At 45.5% G+C, this 14,406-nt stretch overlaps 1 protein-coding gene across 3 annotated transcripts in view; it reads right to left on the bottom strand.

Moving 5' to 3' along the window:
* The window catches only part of KIF16B (kinesin family member 16B), a 285,893-nt gene extending 271,852 nt beyond the window's left edge, over positions 1-14,041 (bottom strand). For all 3 annotated transcript variants that reach the window (XM_070419883.1, XM_070419884.1, XM_070419885.1), the window contains exon 1: positions 13,892-14,041. In XM_070419883.1, coding sequence (XP_070275984.1) covers positions 13,892-13,938 — 47 coding nt within the window. In that variant the 5' untranslated portion in view covers positions 13,939-14,041. The remainder of the gene's footprint in view (positions 1-13,891) is intronic.
* Positions 14,042-14,406: the final 365 nt, after the last annotated feature.

Here is a 14,406-nt window from a genome sequence, read left to right as displayed (position 1 = left end):
ACATCCCATGGTGGGTTCAGAATCCTAGATTCTTAAAAGGCTATAATTCTCATTCAAAGCTTTTCCTCTTGGGATCTTGAGTTCCCACTCCCTACCCACAAGCTCCCAAGAGGCTTGGGACTCACTCTAAAGGCAACCTAATTTCAGCCTTCTTTCATGTAACAAAATCAGATTTTACCAACCTCTGCTCTGGATAATAACTTCAGTACACTAGGGTTTTTCAAACTACAGATCATAAAATCAATTTAGTGGGTAAAAACCATCTTTTCTTTTTTAATAAAACTAGAGGCCTGGTGCACGACATTCGTGTACTGAAGGGGGGGGTGGTCCCTCAGCACAGCCTGCGCCCTCTCATAGTCCAGGACCCCTCGGGGGATGTCCACCTGTTGGCTTAGGCCCACTCCCCCGAGGTGTCCTTAGCGCTGCCATGGAGGCAGGAGAGGTTCCTGCCACCACCGCTGTGCTCGCCAGCCGTGAGCCCAGCTTCTGGCTGAGCAGCACTCCCCCTGTGGGAACACACTGACCACCAGGGGGCAGCTCCTGTGTTGAGTGTCTGCCCCCTGGTGGTCAGTGCGCATCATATTAACCAGTCGTTCTGCTGTTCAGTCGATTATTAGGGCTTATTATACAGGATAGTAGAGAGTAGAAAATATCAGCATGCATTGGCTGAGAAACCTCTTACTCTGGCTCATGTTTGAAGTACACAGTCCTGTATAGTCATCATCAGCCCTCCAAAACACAGATGGCCTTCATTCTAAATACAATGAAAATCCTTTCTCACTAAAAGGCAGAGGGAAAACATGTTTTAAATTAATCTCCATGGCAGAAAAAGTCTCTTGCAAACTAAAGTCAAAAACTTCCTGCAAATGTCTCCCCCAAGATATTTACTAATTACAAAGAGGAAAAATACATAACATTATGGAAGAGAAACTCAGCAGACACCACCTTGACCAAGTGATGAAGGTCAACATCACCAGTAATAAGACATGTTGACGTCATGTAACCCCTGAAATAATATGAGGGAAAAGAGCACAATATTACTTATGTGGTGTTCTTATCAAATTTGCATAACTTCAATTTAATCATGATACAACATCAGAGAAACCCAAATTGAGGGCCATTCTACAAAATGAATTAAATTAGATAATGATGAGATAAGATTTATCAGAGTTTCTAGTAAGTGCCTGAGTGGCTAGAAATAGTAGTTGATGACAAAAGTTACTGATCAACACCATCACAGTAAAGCCCTAACTTTCTCAATTTACTTTAAATTGACTGGCATTCCTCTGAGATTGAGAAACTGTCCCAGAGCAGAAGAGATTAAAGATCCTGGACTGGATCCTGGAACAGGGAAAGGATGTTAGAGGAAAAAATACAGTTCCATTAATAGTGAAGTAACAATGTTAATTTCTTGGTTGTGATAACCAGACCATGCTAATATCAGGGGAAGTTGGGTGAAGCATACATGGGCACTTTACTAGAAGTATAAAATTATTTCAAGATTAAAACTTTTTAAAAAATGTTTTTCTGAAGAAAGGACCAAGAGTGTTCTGTCCCATAAACTATGTATCATTTAAACGCAGTAAGAGTTGTGTGCCTCAATTCTCTAACCCTAAACATTATGAGCACAGGATGTATAATTTGCATATAATTAACTTAATACACAGGGAGAGCTGTGAAGCTGTCGCTCTTTAACCAGCTCTTCCTCAGCTCTCTCCCACCTCTCCTACCCTCCTAATACCCAAAAGGAAGATCACCAAGAGTCCCTTTTCCTCTTCAGAAGGAACAATGCGAGACATCCTACAAATGCTGGTCTATGGATTCCTAATTCCTTATAAGCACCCACAAAAGGAAAGACTGGGAGTGGGATGGCAGTTATTAATGCAACAGATGTTTTATGAGTACTCATCTCAGCCAGGCATAGTTATAGGCTCTGGGGAAACAGCCAGGAACAAGACCAACAAAGTTACTGGCTCTCACAGAGTTTATATCCAAGGAAAGAGACAATAAACAAGGGAACAAACAAAAATGCATTCATATGCACACAGCACGCATGTGCACACACACACAGACACACACATATATCCCCATACACACACCCCTCCCCTGCCACGCCTGGGTCTGTGATGCCCAGTGAGGGCTGGGGTCAAAGAAAGACTCCCACAAAAGCAGTAAAAGAGCCTGGAAGGATTTTACACAGGAGTCAAACTGTACACAGGCGAACAGGGATCAGCTCTCTTCTTCCTTGAATCCCTTCACAAGGGCAGTCAACAGGTGCCACCAACATGCCCCAGCCTCCTGCACCCACTGCCCCATCCCCCAACTAAAGCAGCTTCCTCCAGAGACAGGAGCCAAAGGGCCTCCACCTGTGCAGCCTCCTGAGGCTGGTGCACCCCTCCCTTCCCCCCTTGCTGACCATGACCTTCCACTCGCCTGCTTCTCTCCCTCCTTCTCTCATGCTTGGCCCTCCACACCTGCCTCCTTAAGTGCAGGCTGGCAGTAACAACGGTGATTATAAAAAGTTAATGGTAGCTATGATTTAATGAAAGGTTATGATGCGCCTGGAGGTGTGCTGGACGCTCTCTATTCTCCTTCTTCCAATCCCCTCCACGCCTCGCGCAGTATTATTTCCCAGCAGCATCTTCAAATGTTGTAGCTTCAGGACTCTTATCCTATGAAAAACTCCTAAGGAGCCCAAAGAGCTTTTACCAATGTAGGCAAACCTATTTATAGTTACCATATTAGAAATTAAAAATGAAAAAAAATTTTAAGCACAATGCACAGCACCCAGAGCCACATCATCATCGCACATATACAGCTTCTGAAGACTCCACTCCACCCCGATGAGAGATGAGGGTAAAAAGGCAACACATCCCAGCGGCATTACTGTGGAAGCAGCTGACTGCAACCCCCCTAACAGAGCATCAGTGGTGCCCAGGCATCTCTGGACCACACTCTGAGAATCACTGTTCCACTAGGAAAGAAACAGCCTTAAAGAGGAAAATCAGCTTGCCCAGCTCACTCAGCCGGCCTCCTGAAGAGCTCTGGCCTCACCCGGGTTATGCAAGTCTGCTGTCCCCTCTGTCCCCTGTGCTCCCCTTCACTCTTCCCTTTCTTTGCTATGGTCTCCCTCGGAAACAGCGATCACTCCCTCCACATCCACTATCACCTTCAAGCGACCCACCTCCAAATGTGCATCCGCAGAGCCGATAACTAACCTGCGCTCTTACCACCTGGATGCCCCGCCAGCACCTGAGCCAACTCAACTGAATACCACAGCCCTCCACTCCAGCCAGCTCATCCTGGCATCCTGACTTTTTCAGAAAAGTCATTCTTCTACTTAAGATGGCCCCAGTCAGCTTTGACTCTTCACCTCGCTATGTCCTGCTGATTGGTCTTGGGAATGGCTTTTGCAAATGCAAAAACAAACAAACAAAACAGGATATAAAAAAGTGTACACATTATGTTCCTACATAAACTGGGGGGGAAAAGACTGGATTCAAATGCACCAAGACTTTACAAGGAGTTATCTCTGGATCATGGGATGATGAGCGATTGAGATCTGATTTCTTTAATACACTTTTCGGCATAGCACACATTTTTTATAAGCATACGTTATTTTCACAATCCGAAAATACTGTACAATGAAAGCTTCCTCTGGGTTTGATTTGTAAGTTTCATCCCTTGACCATGCCCTTTCCTATTACAATTCTGACCTAGTCCAGAATCACACTCTCATGGGTCACATTTCAGTTCTCTTTATGGTCTTCTTGCACCGGCCTCTGAGGCCTCCGGGTCTTGCATCACAGAATATGAGAGAAAAGTCAATGGGATACTGGTGCATAGAAGGCACTTAGCACAGTGCTTGGCAAATAGTAAATAAATGTCCATTATTGCAGTTAGATGCAACTGCTATTAGATGAAACTTCTGAAACTGGCCAATGACAACCCTATTTTAAAACCATCAGTAGTTCCCAGTGCCTAATAATAACAGCCAATATTTATAAAGCTCTTACTTTGGAGCCCAGCACTACTAGCAAGCATTAGCTCATTCAATCACCATCTCAGCCCCATGAGGTGGGTTCTGTGAGATCTCCATTTTACAGGTGAAGAGAATGAAGCGAAGAGAACGAAGCTAGGATGTGGTAGAGCTGAGAGTCAAAGACAATGCAGTCTTACTGTCCAACAGAACTTTCCACAATGATGAACATTTTCTATCCTATTTAATAAAGAGCTGATATGCTAATTAGACCGAATAGCAGAACGACCTTTTGCACGACCTTCCGGACGAAGCTGGGGCTGCGAGGACGGAGCCCCTTGCACAAATTTCGTGCATCAGACCTCTAGTATCTGCATAATTCAGTATGTGGCTACTGAGCATTAAAAATGTGACTAGTGCAACTGGGTGACTAAATTTTCCCTTTATTTCATGTTAATTTAAATGGGCACATTCAGCCAATGGCTACCACTCTGGCCAGCACAGACTGGAATATAAAAGCACAAACTCCCAAGCTTGGTAAATAAAAGTTCTCACACCCTCCTACTTTCCCCTCAACTAATTCCTACAAAAAGCTGTACTAAGTCTAAAAGCCCTGGTAACTGCACTCCATCCTACCTCCAGCCATTCCTGCCCTCCTCTCAACCAAACCTCTGGATGTGGAGGGGCTTTAGAAGGTGGAGTAAGAGAGACTTGGGTTCAAACCCTGGCTCCACAGACACCTGGCTGTGGGACTTGGAGCAGGTTGTTTTAGCTGGTGAGTTCTTGAACCTCATCTGTAGAATGGAGTGACAGTGCCACCTTCCAAAGAGCATCTGGCAAGACACATCTACCATCTAAACGTTTGCTAGTAATATACCTTCAGGGCTCAATTCAAACTCCCGGCAGGTGGAGTTTAAAAACTAAAAAAAGGGGGAATTTGCCGGGAGCCGGTCCATCCTTGCTGTTTCAAGGGACCTGGCATATATGGCATATTGTTCTTAATATGTTTACTCCCTTTAGCGCTATGTGTTTTAACCAAGGTCACCTCTCCGAGAAAGGTTGTTTTCCCAGGTAGGGATTTTCCCCTGAAGTTAGGGAGGGGATAAAGCTCCTTAACTAAGTGCCAGGCGGGTAGTTAATCACTTTAACTACAAACAATCATGCTTGAGCTACATAATCTTTACTCCCTGGAATGGAGATAAGAAACGCCCTAACCTTTGTAATAGAAATTGACAGGATTAAAATCGGCTGGTATAAATACGGATGTAACAAGACAATAAACATCACATCCTCATCAGATCCTCATCAGATCCTGATCAGATCCTAACCAGAACCTAGCCAGAGAACATGGCAAAAGATCCTGGACAGAACCTGGCTACAGAACTTCACTGGAGAACCTAGACAGAACATGGCAAAAGAACCTGGATAGAACCTGGCTAAAGAACCTGGTGACTGAACCTGGCTGGAGAACCTGGAGAACCTAGCTGGAGAACCTAGCGAGAGAGCATGGCACCAGAACTTGGCTAGAGATCCTGGAGGGAGAACCTCGCTATGCTGATGAACTGAAACCAGTTTCCATGTCATTCCTTCTTCGCCGACTCTGTCCACACCTTTGGGGACCCCTGGACCCGCTGGGTTTGGACCCCAGCATCCACCCTCTTCTCTAAGAGGCCAGTGGAAGCCTGGAGGTTGTTTGTGTGCTGTTGCCTGTGCCCCTAGACAGCAATCCCTTGAGGCCAAGGGTTTGTCATCAGTGAGCTTCCAGCAACAAGTCACCATACAAGGGGCTCTAGAGGGAACTGGATCCAGCTCAGCCGGTATTACTTACTGACTGAGGAGTCTCTGATTCGCTCTGTAAAACGGGGATAAAAAGCTCTCATTCAGTCAGTCAGTTAGTGGGAGAAGGGAACAAAGTTGCCAACATAAAGAAATAAGCACGGTAGCCCTGCTGGCTTGGCTCAGTGGTTGAGGGTCAACCTATGAATCAGGCAGGGTCAGGGCACAGGGCCATCCCCAGTGGGGGGCATGCAGGAGGCAGCAGATCAATGATTCTCTCTCATCACTGATTTCTGTATATCTCCCTCTCTCTTCCTCTCTGAGGTCAATAAAAATATATTTTTTTAAAAAAGAAATAAGCTTGGTGCCAGGTACGGGCAGCACCTCAACAGAGATCTCCCATCCTTAGTATAAGTAATGTCTGTCACCATCATCACAGACTTAAGAGACAAACCATGAACTATTTTTGCTGATACTACCTGCTCTTACAACGGGAAGACTTCAGTACATCCCAAGGATATCACTCCCAGTCAAAATACTACTGGGACTTTCCTTCTCTTTTTGACTTGGTAGACGTGACACTAAATTCCACCCGAGAGGCTCATCAGGAGGAGAGGCGAGAACAGTCAGAAATGGAAGGAATGAGGAGGACATGCCTGATCAGATAAGAAAGCACATTACAAAACTACCACCTGGCCCCTTGCCAGTACTCGGTAAATATATTTTTTTGGTAAACCATTTTTAAATACTTGTTATTAAATAAAGCTACAGAAATTAAATTGTAAAAACAACAGTAATAACAATAACCAATCAATAGTGAGCCCGTGCCAGATGTCAGCGTGTGGAGAGCTCTATCCACATGTATTACCTCATTTGAACCTCGCACCAGTGTTTTTCACACTGCCAGCTGCAGCCCCTTAGTGGATCTGGAAGTCAACTTAGTAGATCTAGAAATAGCATTTTTTTTTTTAAAGGAGACAGAATAGATCAGGATAGGATAGAAAATATAAGAGTAAATTGCTTGAAACACCCCATGAATCTTTTAAATTATCTATTGAGTTTCAATTTAAAATATTTGTTATTGTGAGTTACAGTAAAAACTGTTTTAAGCCAAAACCGGTTTGGCTCAGTGGATAGAGCGTCGGCCTGCGGACTGAAAGGTCCCGGGTTCGATTCCGGTCAGGGGCATGTACCTGGGTTGCAGGCACATCCTCAGTGGGAGATGTGCAGGAGGCAGCTGATCGATGTTTCTCTCTCATCGATGTTTCTAACTCTCTATCTCTCTCCCTTCCTCTCTGTAAAAAATCAATAAAATATATTTAAAAAAAAAAACTGTTTTAAAAAAGATCTCATAACTTATGAGGTATATGCAATTATTATCAGCATTTTACAGATGCAAAAACTGAGGCTTACAACAATTAAGTTACTTGCTCAAATTTACCCAGCTCATAAATGACAGTCAAAATTGGAACCCAGGCAGGCTGCCCTCAGATCCTGTGAATACTGGCAGATCAGTAGTAGAGGGCCCTAAAGATCATTTAGTGTTTCCATGGGGAAAAAAACAGCAAGTGAAACCAACAGGAAATGGGAAAATTAGTTACCAAATTATTATTTTGTTGTCTCATCAGAGGGAAACAAATTATCTATATTATAAAAGGCCAGTGGCCATAATGCCAAAACAACCAAATGGCCAGTCACCAGGAGGTGCATTGATGGATCTCGCAGCGCGGTGGGTCTGGGTCCTGGGCGATTTTGCATGCTGGGCCTCTAATATCTTATAAAGTTGTAGAAAATGACCAGTGAAAAGACTAGTCATAAAAACAATGGGAGAAATCACAAAGAAAAAGGTATACAGACAATACATAAATGTTAAACTATTGCCCGTAAAAGTTATGGATGATCACATTTCTGCTAATGTTTTACTCATTTTAAAGAGCAGAGCTGTGACTAGCCTAAGAAACTGACTTTGGGCAATTAACTATGTTTCCCAATCTGTAAAATGGTATGACAATAATAGCCTCTCCCTGCTAAGCCTGTTGCAAGTACAGTGGGGCCTTGACTTATGAGTTTAATTCGTTCCGTGATGGAGCTCGTAACTCAAATTACTCGTATGTCAAATCATTAAAGTGAACGAGTGAGACACATGATGCCGGGCTGATGTTATGGCGTTCACTGTGACGTTCGCTGCGCCAACTAGCGGTGGGGTATCTGAAGCTGGCTCGTAACCCGAATTTTAGCTCACAACTCAAAGCAAAAAATCAGCCGAGAGACAGCTCGTATCTCGAAAAACTCCTTAGTCGGGACACTCATAAGTCAAGGCCCCACAGTATTAGATTTTGTACCTCTGGCATAGAGCAAATTCTCAATAAAGGCAGCTGCTATTATGTGATGCAACACAATGGCTCTTTGGGATGTGAAACTAATACTCTGCCACATAACCAAAAGCCACAATAATAAAAACAAATTCATCGCTTCTTAGCTTGAATAAAGCAACAGGTGTCCCTTACAAGGAGGACTGGTTACTGCCAAGGCTCCTAGCTCAGTAACTCAGCATCTCCCCACCTCGCACCCATCATTTAAGAGCCTGGCTGCAACAGTTGCCCTCACTTTCCAATAACTCCAGGCCTTTCCTTTCTGTTGGTTGCTTCCTCTTTGCCTGAAGCTCCTCTCCTCTAAAAATTAACATTAAAAAATTTATATATGCACCCCTATGTTAACAGCAGAGGTATTTATAAAACACGGAAAACAACCTATGTGTCTATCAACAGATGAATGGCTAAAGAAACAGTGATTCACACACACACACACACACACACACACACTGGAATATTATTCAGGTATAAAAAGAAAGTCCAGCCGAAACCGGTTTGGCTCAGTGGATAGAGCGTCGGCCTGGAGACTGAAAGGTCCCAGGTTCGATTCCGGTCAAGGGCACGTACCTGGGTTGCGGGCACATCCCCAGTAGGAGATGTGCAGGAGGCAGCTGATCGATGTTTCTCTTTCATCGATGTTTCTGACTCTCTATCTCTCTCCCTTCCTCTCTGTAAAAAATCAATAAAATATATTTAAAAAAAAAAAAAAAAAAAAAAAAAAAGAAAGTCCAGAGGGTGGAGGAATTGGATGAAGATGGTCAAAAGGTACAAACTTCTAGTTATAAAATAATTAAATACTGGGGATGTCAATGTTCAACATGACCATAGATAACACTGCCATATGGTATATCTGAAGTTGTTAAAAGAGTAAACCCTAAGAGTTCTCACCATACCAAAAAAAAACAACAACTTTTTTTTTGTAATTATATGAGACTAGAGGCCCGGTGCATGAAATCCGTGCACGGTAGGGTCCCTAGGCCTGGCTGGCAATCAGAGCCAATCTGTGGGGTGACTGGCAGGGCAATCAGGAGCCGCCGCTCACACCCACCTTGGCTGGCCTGGCGCCACCCATTCGCTGGCCCCAACCCCTGCCACCACCACCAGTCACCTCCCTCTGTGGGGTGACCAGCAGGATGGGGGGGGGAGAGGGGGAAGGGCCCTGGGGCCTGCTGGCTCAGGGCAGCTCCTGCAGTGAGCATCTGCCCCCTGGTAATCAATGTGCATCATAGCGACCGGTCTTTCTGCCGGTCTGTCAATTTGCATATTAGGGTTTCATATAGATATATGGTGGATGGTAACTAAACTTATAGTAGTAATCATTTCACAATATATGTAAGTCAAATCATTATGCTGCACACCTTAAACTTACACAGTGCTATATGTCAATTATATCTCAATAAAATGGGGAGAAAAAAATGTTTATTAACTTTCTTCAATCCTCCCAAACAACCAGCTAAAAATTTTTTCTCCAGTGCAAATGACTTTTTAGGTAACTTTTAAAAATTACATAAACAATTTATTAATTATTAATTGTAAAATGACTCCTGAGCAAAGTAAAAATTTAAACAGTATAAAGAGAAAAAGAAAAGCTTTCTATCTTCACCTAACAAATTCTGCATCAATTCTCTTCTTGAGAGTTACCACTGTTAGGCTTCTTATGAAATGGCTAAGGGCCCAGTGCACAAATTTGTGCACCTTGAAAGGAACTGTGGATGGCGAGGCTGCAGTAGGCACAGGTGCAGGTCTCAGCCCATCCTCCGCACCCCCAACTGGCCCCTCCCGCCACAGCACGTGGTCCCCTGTCTACCAGCAGCCCTGCTCCTGCAGCCACTGCTCCCATGCGCTGATGGCGCCAGGCCCATTCACACCCGCTGATGGCACAGAGCAATTGGGGCTGGTGCCAGCAGCAGGTATGAGCGGGGTCAGCACCGTCAGTGGGTATGAATGGTGGCTGCTGCCCCTATCACCCCTCAGGAGCAGGGGGAGGTGGAGAAGCCCTAAGGGGTGATCCGGCCGGCAGCCACTGCTCGTACCCGTTGATGGCACTGAGCGATCAGGCCAGTGCTGGATGCTGGCAGTGGGTGCAAGTGGTGGCTCGAACACCAGCAGTGGGAGTGAGCGGTGTCAGTGCCGGCAGTGGGTGCCAGTGCCGGGCGGGACCACGCACACAGGAGCAAAGAATTTTCGATAACTACCAGAGGCTCGCCCTGATGACAGCGACCAGTGCCCTGCCTTGGTCTGGCACCCCCGCTCACCTGCTCCACCATCCCGCCACAGCCAATGCCCACCATGTTCTGTGCGCACCCCCTGGTGGTCAGGACACGTCATAGCAACCAGTTGTTCGGTTGTTCCACCGTTAGGTCTATTTGCATGTTAGGGTTCTATATACATAGATTCCACACAGACATAGCATGTGTGTGTGTGCATATATGTGCATATTTTTTAACACACATTCATAAAATTCTACTGTAGTATGTGTGAATCTCTTGCTTTTCTCACTTAATCCCCATCCTGGAATTCTTTTAAGATGAACACATTCTTTTATAAGAACTGCATATCATTCTATCAAAGGAATAGGCCATAACTTAATTCCTCCATCTTTGTACATTTAGGTCATTAATGGTTTTCTGTTACAAACATCCTTACACATACATCTTGGTAGGCAGGAATATAATCCATAAAATAAATTCTTAGAAATAAAACTGCCTGATCAAAGGATTTATTAAATTCTAATCTGACAATTACTATCAAATTTTCCAATATGAAAGTTTTCAAGGTTTTAACCTTTATGCTTCTATCACCACTCCTTCGCCAGCACTTGCTGTTCTGTTTACAGTCACCAATCCCACTGGTAAAAGATGGTTTCTTATTGCTATTATAACTTGTATGTCTTTCCTTAGGAGTTAGGCCTAGTGTTTTTGGTTGGCCACTTGTATATATCTTTCCACTTCACTACCAACTTCTGGATCATTATCTCTCCTTGAAAGAGCTCTTTGAAAGATAATCAATGCCCTTCTCTTCAAGACCAAGGTCGTTCTCTTCCTGGAATCATCAGAGCACCATTCTGGCAACATCTGACATCAATAACCACCTCCTCCAAGAGACACTTCTTTCCCTGCTATGACAATTGGCTGTGCTGGTCCTCCATGAGGGGTGAGCCTATCTTCCCCCCTGGAATCCTAAAGAAGAGCATATCCTAGTGTCCAATCTCTGGTTCCCTTTCCTTCTCACTATAACATTCTTAAAATGTCATCTCATCCCTGGATGGTGTGTTCCGTGGTTAGAGCATCGGCCCATACACCAAAGGGCTGCGGGTTAGATTCCTGGTCAAGGGCACATACATGGGTTGCAGGTTCCATCCTGTGGGAGGCAACTAATCTCTCTCTCTCTCTCACCCCCTCTCTCCCTCCCTTCCACTCCCGCTAAAAATCAATGAAAACATATCCTCGGGTGAGGATTAACCAACAACAACAAAAAATGTCAGCTATGTGCAAGACTTCCAAATGTCAATCCTCAGATCATCTGAGACCTAAACCCATGAGTCTCTCTGCTAAAGACCAGTAGAGAGAAGGATGTTCTTACCACATTCCAGATAACAAACAGGGTCAACACGTGGGCAGCACTCTGTGCTGGACACTGTGCTTGTACTGGTTACTTACTGTAACTCATGTAACTTTACATATCCAAGAGAGAACATGCCAACCTCGCTGCCCACCTTCCCAAATCTCTTCTGCTTGCTTGATCATCAAACCTCAGTTAATGGCTATGCTCTTCCCTTTTCTCCTCCTTTGGCACCCAAGAAGCTGCCAAATCCTGTCAATTCTACCAGTAAATGTCTTTTTGTTATTGTTGTTAATCCTCACTCTCACCCCAGGACATGTATATTTTTTCCACTGATTTTTAGAGAGGGTGGTAGGGAGGGGGGAAAGGAGAGAGGAGAGAAACATCGATGTGAGAAAGAAACATAAATTGGTTGCCTCCTGCATTCGTCCCGAGAAGGGCCAGAGATGGAACCTGCAACCCAGGTATGTGCTCTTGCCCAGGAATCCAACCTGCAACCCTTTGGTGAACAGGCTGAGGCGCTAACCACTGAGCATGCCAGCCTGGGCGAACACTGAATGTCTTGATATATCTATCCAGCCTTCCGATATCACTTCTGGCCTGAACCCCTGCTTCCTTACCTTTTACCCCAATCTTAATGTTACCACCAGAGTTCTCTGCTGACAGCACAAATATCACTTCAATTTACATCCTTCGAGCACATGACTTTCGGACATGTTTCCTGCCACCCCTCCATAAGCCTGGGCTCCAGGCCTACAACAGCAAGGCACTGCACTTGCAGCACCCCTCCTAGATAGCCCTCACCAGACACTGGTCAGACCTCAGCACCTTGGCCCCCAGACAGCACCCAGCACAATGCTGTGCATTTGGTGGGTGCTTAATAAATGCTTTCTAAAATCACTCGAACCAATCTTCTAGCAGGTGCTCCTATCCTTCCAAAGAAGGAAAGGGACTATATACTACATGTAAATCCGGAACAAATAAAAATCTTTTAAATCATCTAAATGCCCTTAGGGTCTATTTGTCTTATATGACTGAATATATAGAGAAACATACATACTCTCTTAGAACTTACAGAAAGGTCAAACTCCTTCCCTAAAAAAAACTTAGAAATAACTTGGAAATCACAAAAGTACTGGTTCCCAATTGTTACAAACCATAATAAAAGTCCCTATTTGCCAACAGAAACAGGGATTCAGGCAAGTCAAAGAAGGTTTTGATTTTATGATCATCTGATGCCCCAATCACCTGTCAGAACTACCAAACAATGACCACCACAAATCAATACGATGAAAGGGGAAGACCTTATGGAAAGTCAAATGTCCAACAACTTGACTGAGAGCCAATTAAAAACAAATGGCCCTGGTCAACTGTGCCAATCAACTCGGGAGGAAACACCATTGAGGCCTTCTTCATTCTTTAAAGTTAAAACAACTTTAAAAGTAACTCTTCTAATGCAGCTTTCTAAACTGATTAGAAAGAGGTCATTGAAAAAGCAAGTCCAGATTACTTTTCCATCAATGAAGAGTCAAGTCATTCTGAAAAGCATGACTTTGTAGAAATACAGAAGATAAATCGTGCTTGTAACTCTGCCCCTCTGTTAATGTCAGCATATTTCAAACACGTGTACTTAAGCGTCCTTTTTGTGTGTGTTTTTCTCCTACAGGAGTCAAAACTGTGTTCAAGTTTTCTCATGCACTCATTGATCTGAAGTGAACTGTAAATTACCGATTAGAAGTTAGGGTTCATATTCAGTAAATCGAAATAATTTCTTAAGAGATTTTTTTTTAAAGAAGAGGTTATCATTGTTAGCACTTCAAGAACTTCTGAGTTGGCATAGCTGGAGGGGAGTGCGGCTGACAGCTCTTGGCGCCCCATGACCACTCGCATGCCCCCTGGAGGACTGTACACCTTCATAAAAGTGATCACTTCATTTTTTTTTTTTTAAAGGGGAACAAGAAAACCTCAAGTTCATCTTTTCCGTGGCCACGTGAACTCTTTACCCCCAGGGTCTCCTCCAGGGCAGCGTGAAAGGGGCAGCGAAGCATAAAGTGTTCCAGGCCCCCAGAGGCCACAAGCAGGGCCAGGCGGGCCAGGGACCAGCCCCTGACACCAAGCCCAGGCTGGCCTGGGAGGGGAGTGGGAGACCAACTCCCTCGGGGTGAGGGGACCGAGGGGAGCCGCCTGCACCGCCCCCACTCACCTGCGATTCAGGGGCCGGACCCTCACGGCCACCTTGACCGATGCCATTGCTCATCCCGGCCCGGCCCGCGCGGGGTCCCACTTGCTCGGCTCCCCGCGGGCGCCGGCGACTCTCGCGACTCCGGCCTCCGCTCCCGCCCACTTCCCTGTCGGCCCCCGCCCCTCGGTTCCCGGCCGGACCTGGCGCCCCGCGGCGGCCCCACCTGCCTGGCCACTGAGCATGCCCAGAGCAGCTCCGCCCCGCGTGATCCGGCTCCGGCTTGGCGGCCGCCCGGAGGCGCGGAGGGGCGGGACCCGGCTGCCCGGGCGCCGCCGCCGGAGGTCGGGAAATCGGGAAGATCCCGCGGAGGGCAGGGGCCGGGAGTCCCCGAGGGCGGCCCGGGCTGAGTGGTTTCAGGAAAACTGGAACCCCAACCTTATCCCATGGAAAACTGGGGAGAAGGAGGTGGTCGCAGTCATTTAGGGCCAGAGCAAGGACCACAGTCCTGGAGCACAGATGACTAGAAACAGTATTTC

This window comes from Myotis yumanensis, unplaced genomic scaffold (assembly GCF_028538775.1).
Source record: "Myotis yumanensis isolate MYYU_CA2020_CCGP unplaced genomic scaffold, mMyoYum1.0.hap1 SCAF_7, whole genome shotgun sequence".
Lineage (NCBI taxonomy): Eukaryota > Metazoa > Chordata > Mammalia > Chiroptera > Vespertilionidae > Myotis > Myotis yumanensis.
Note: the sequence above shows the minus strand (reverse complement) of the source record. Positions and strands in the feature narration are given on the sequence as shown.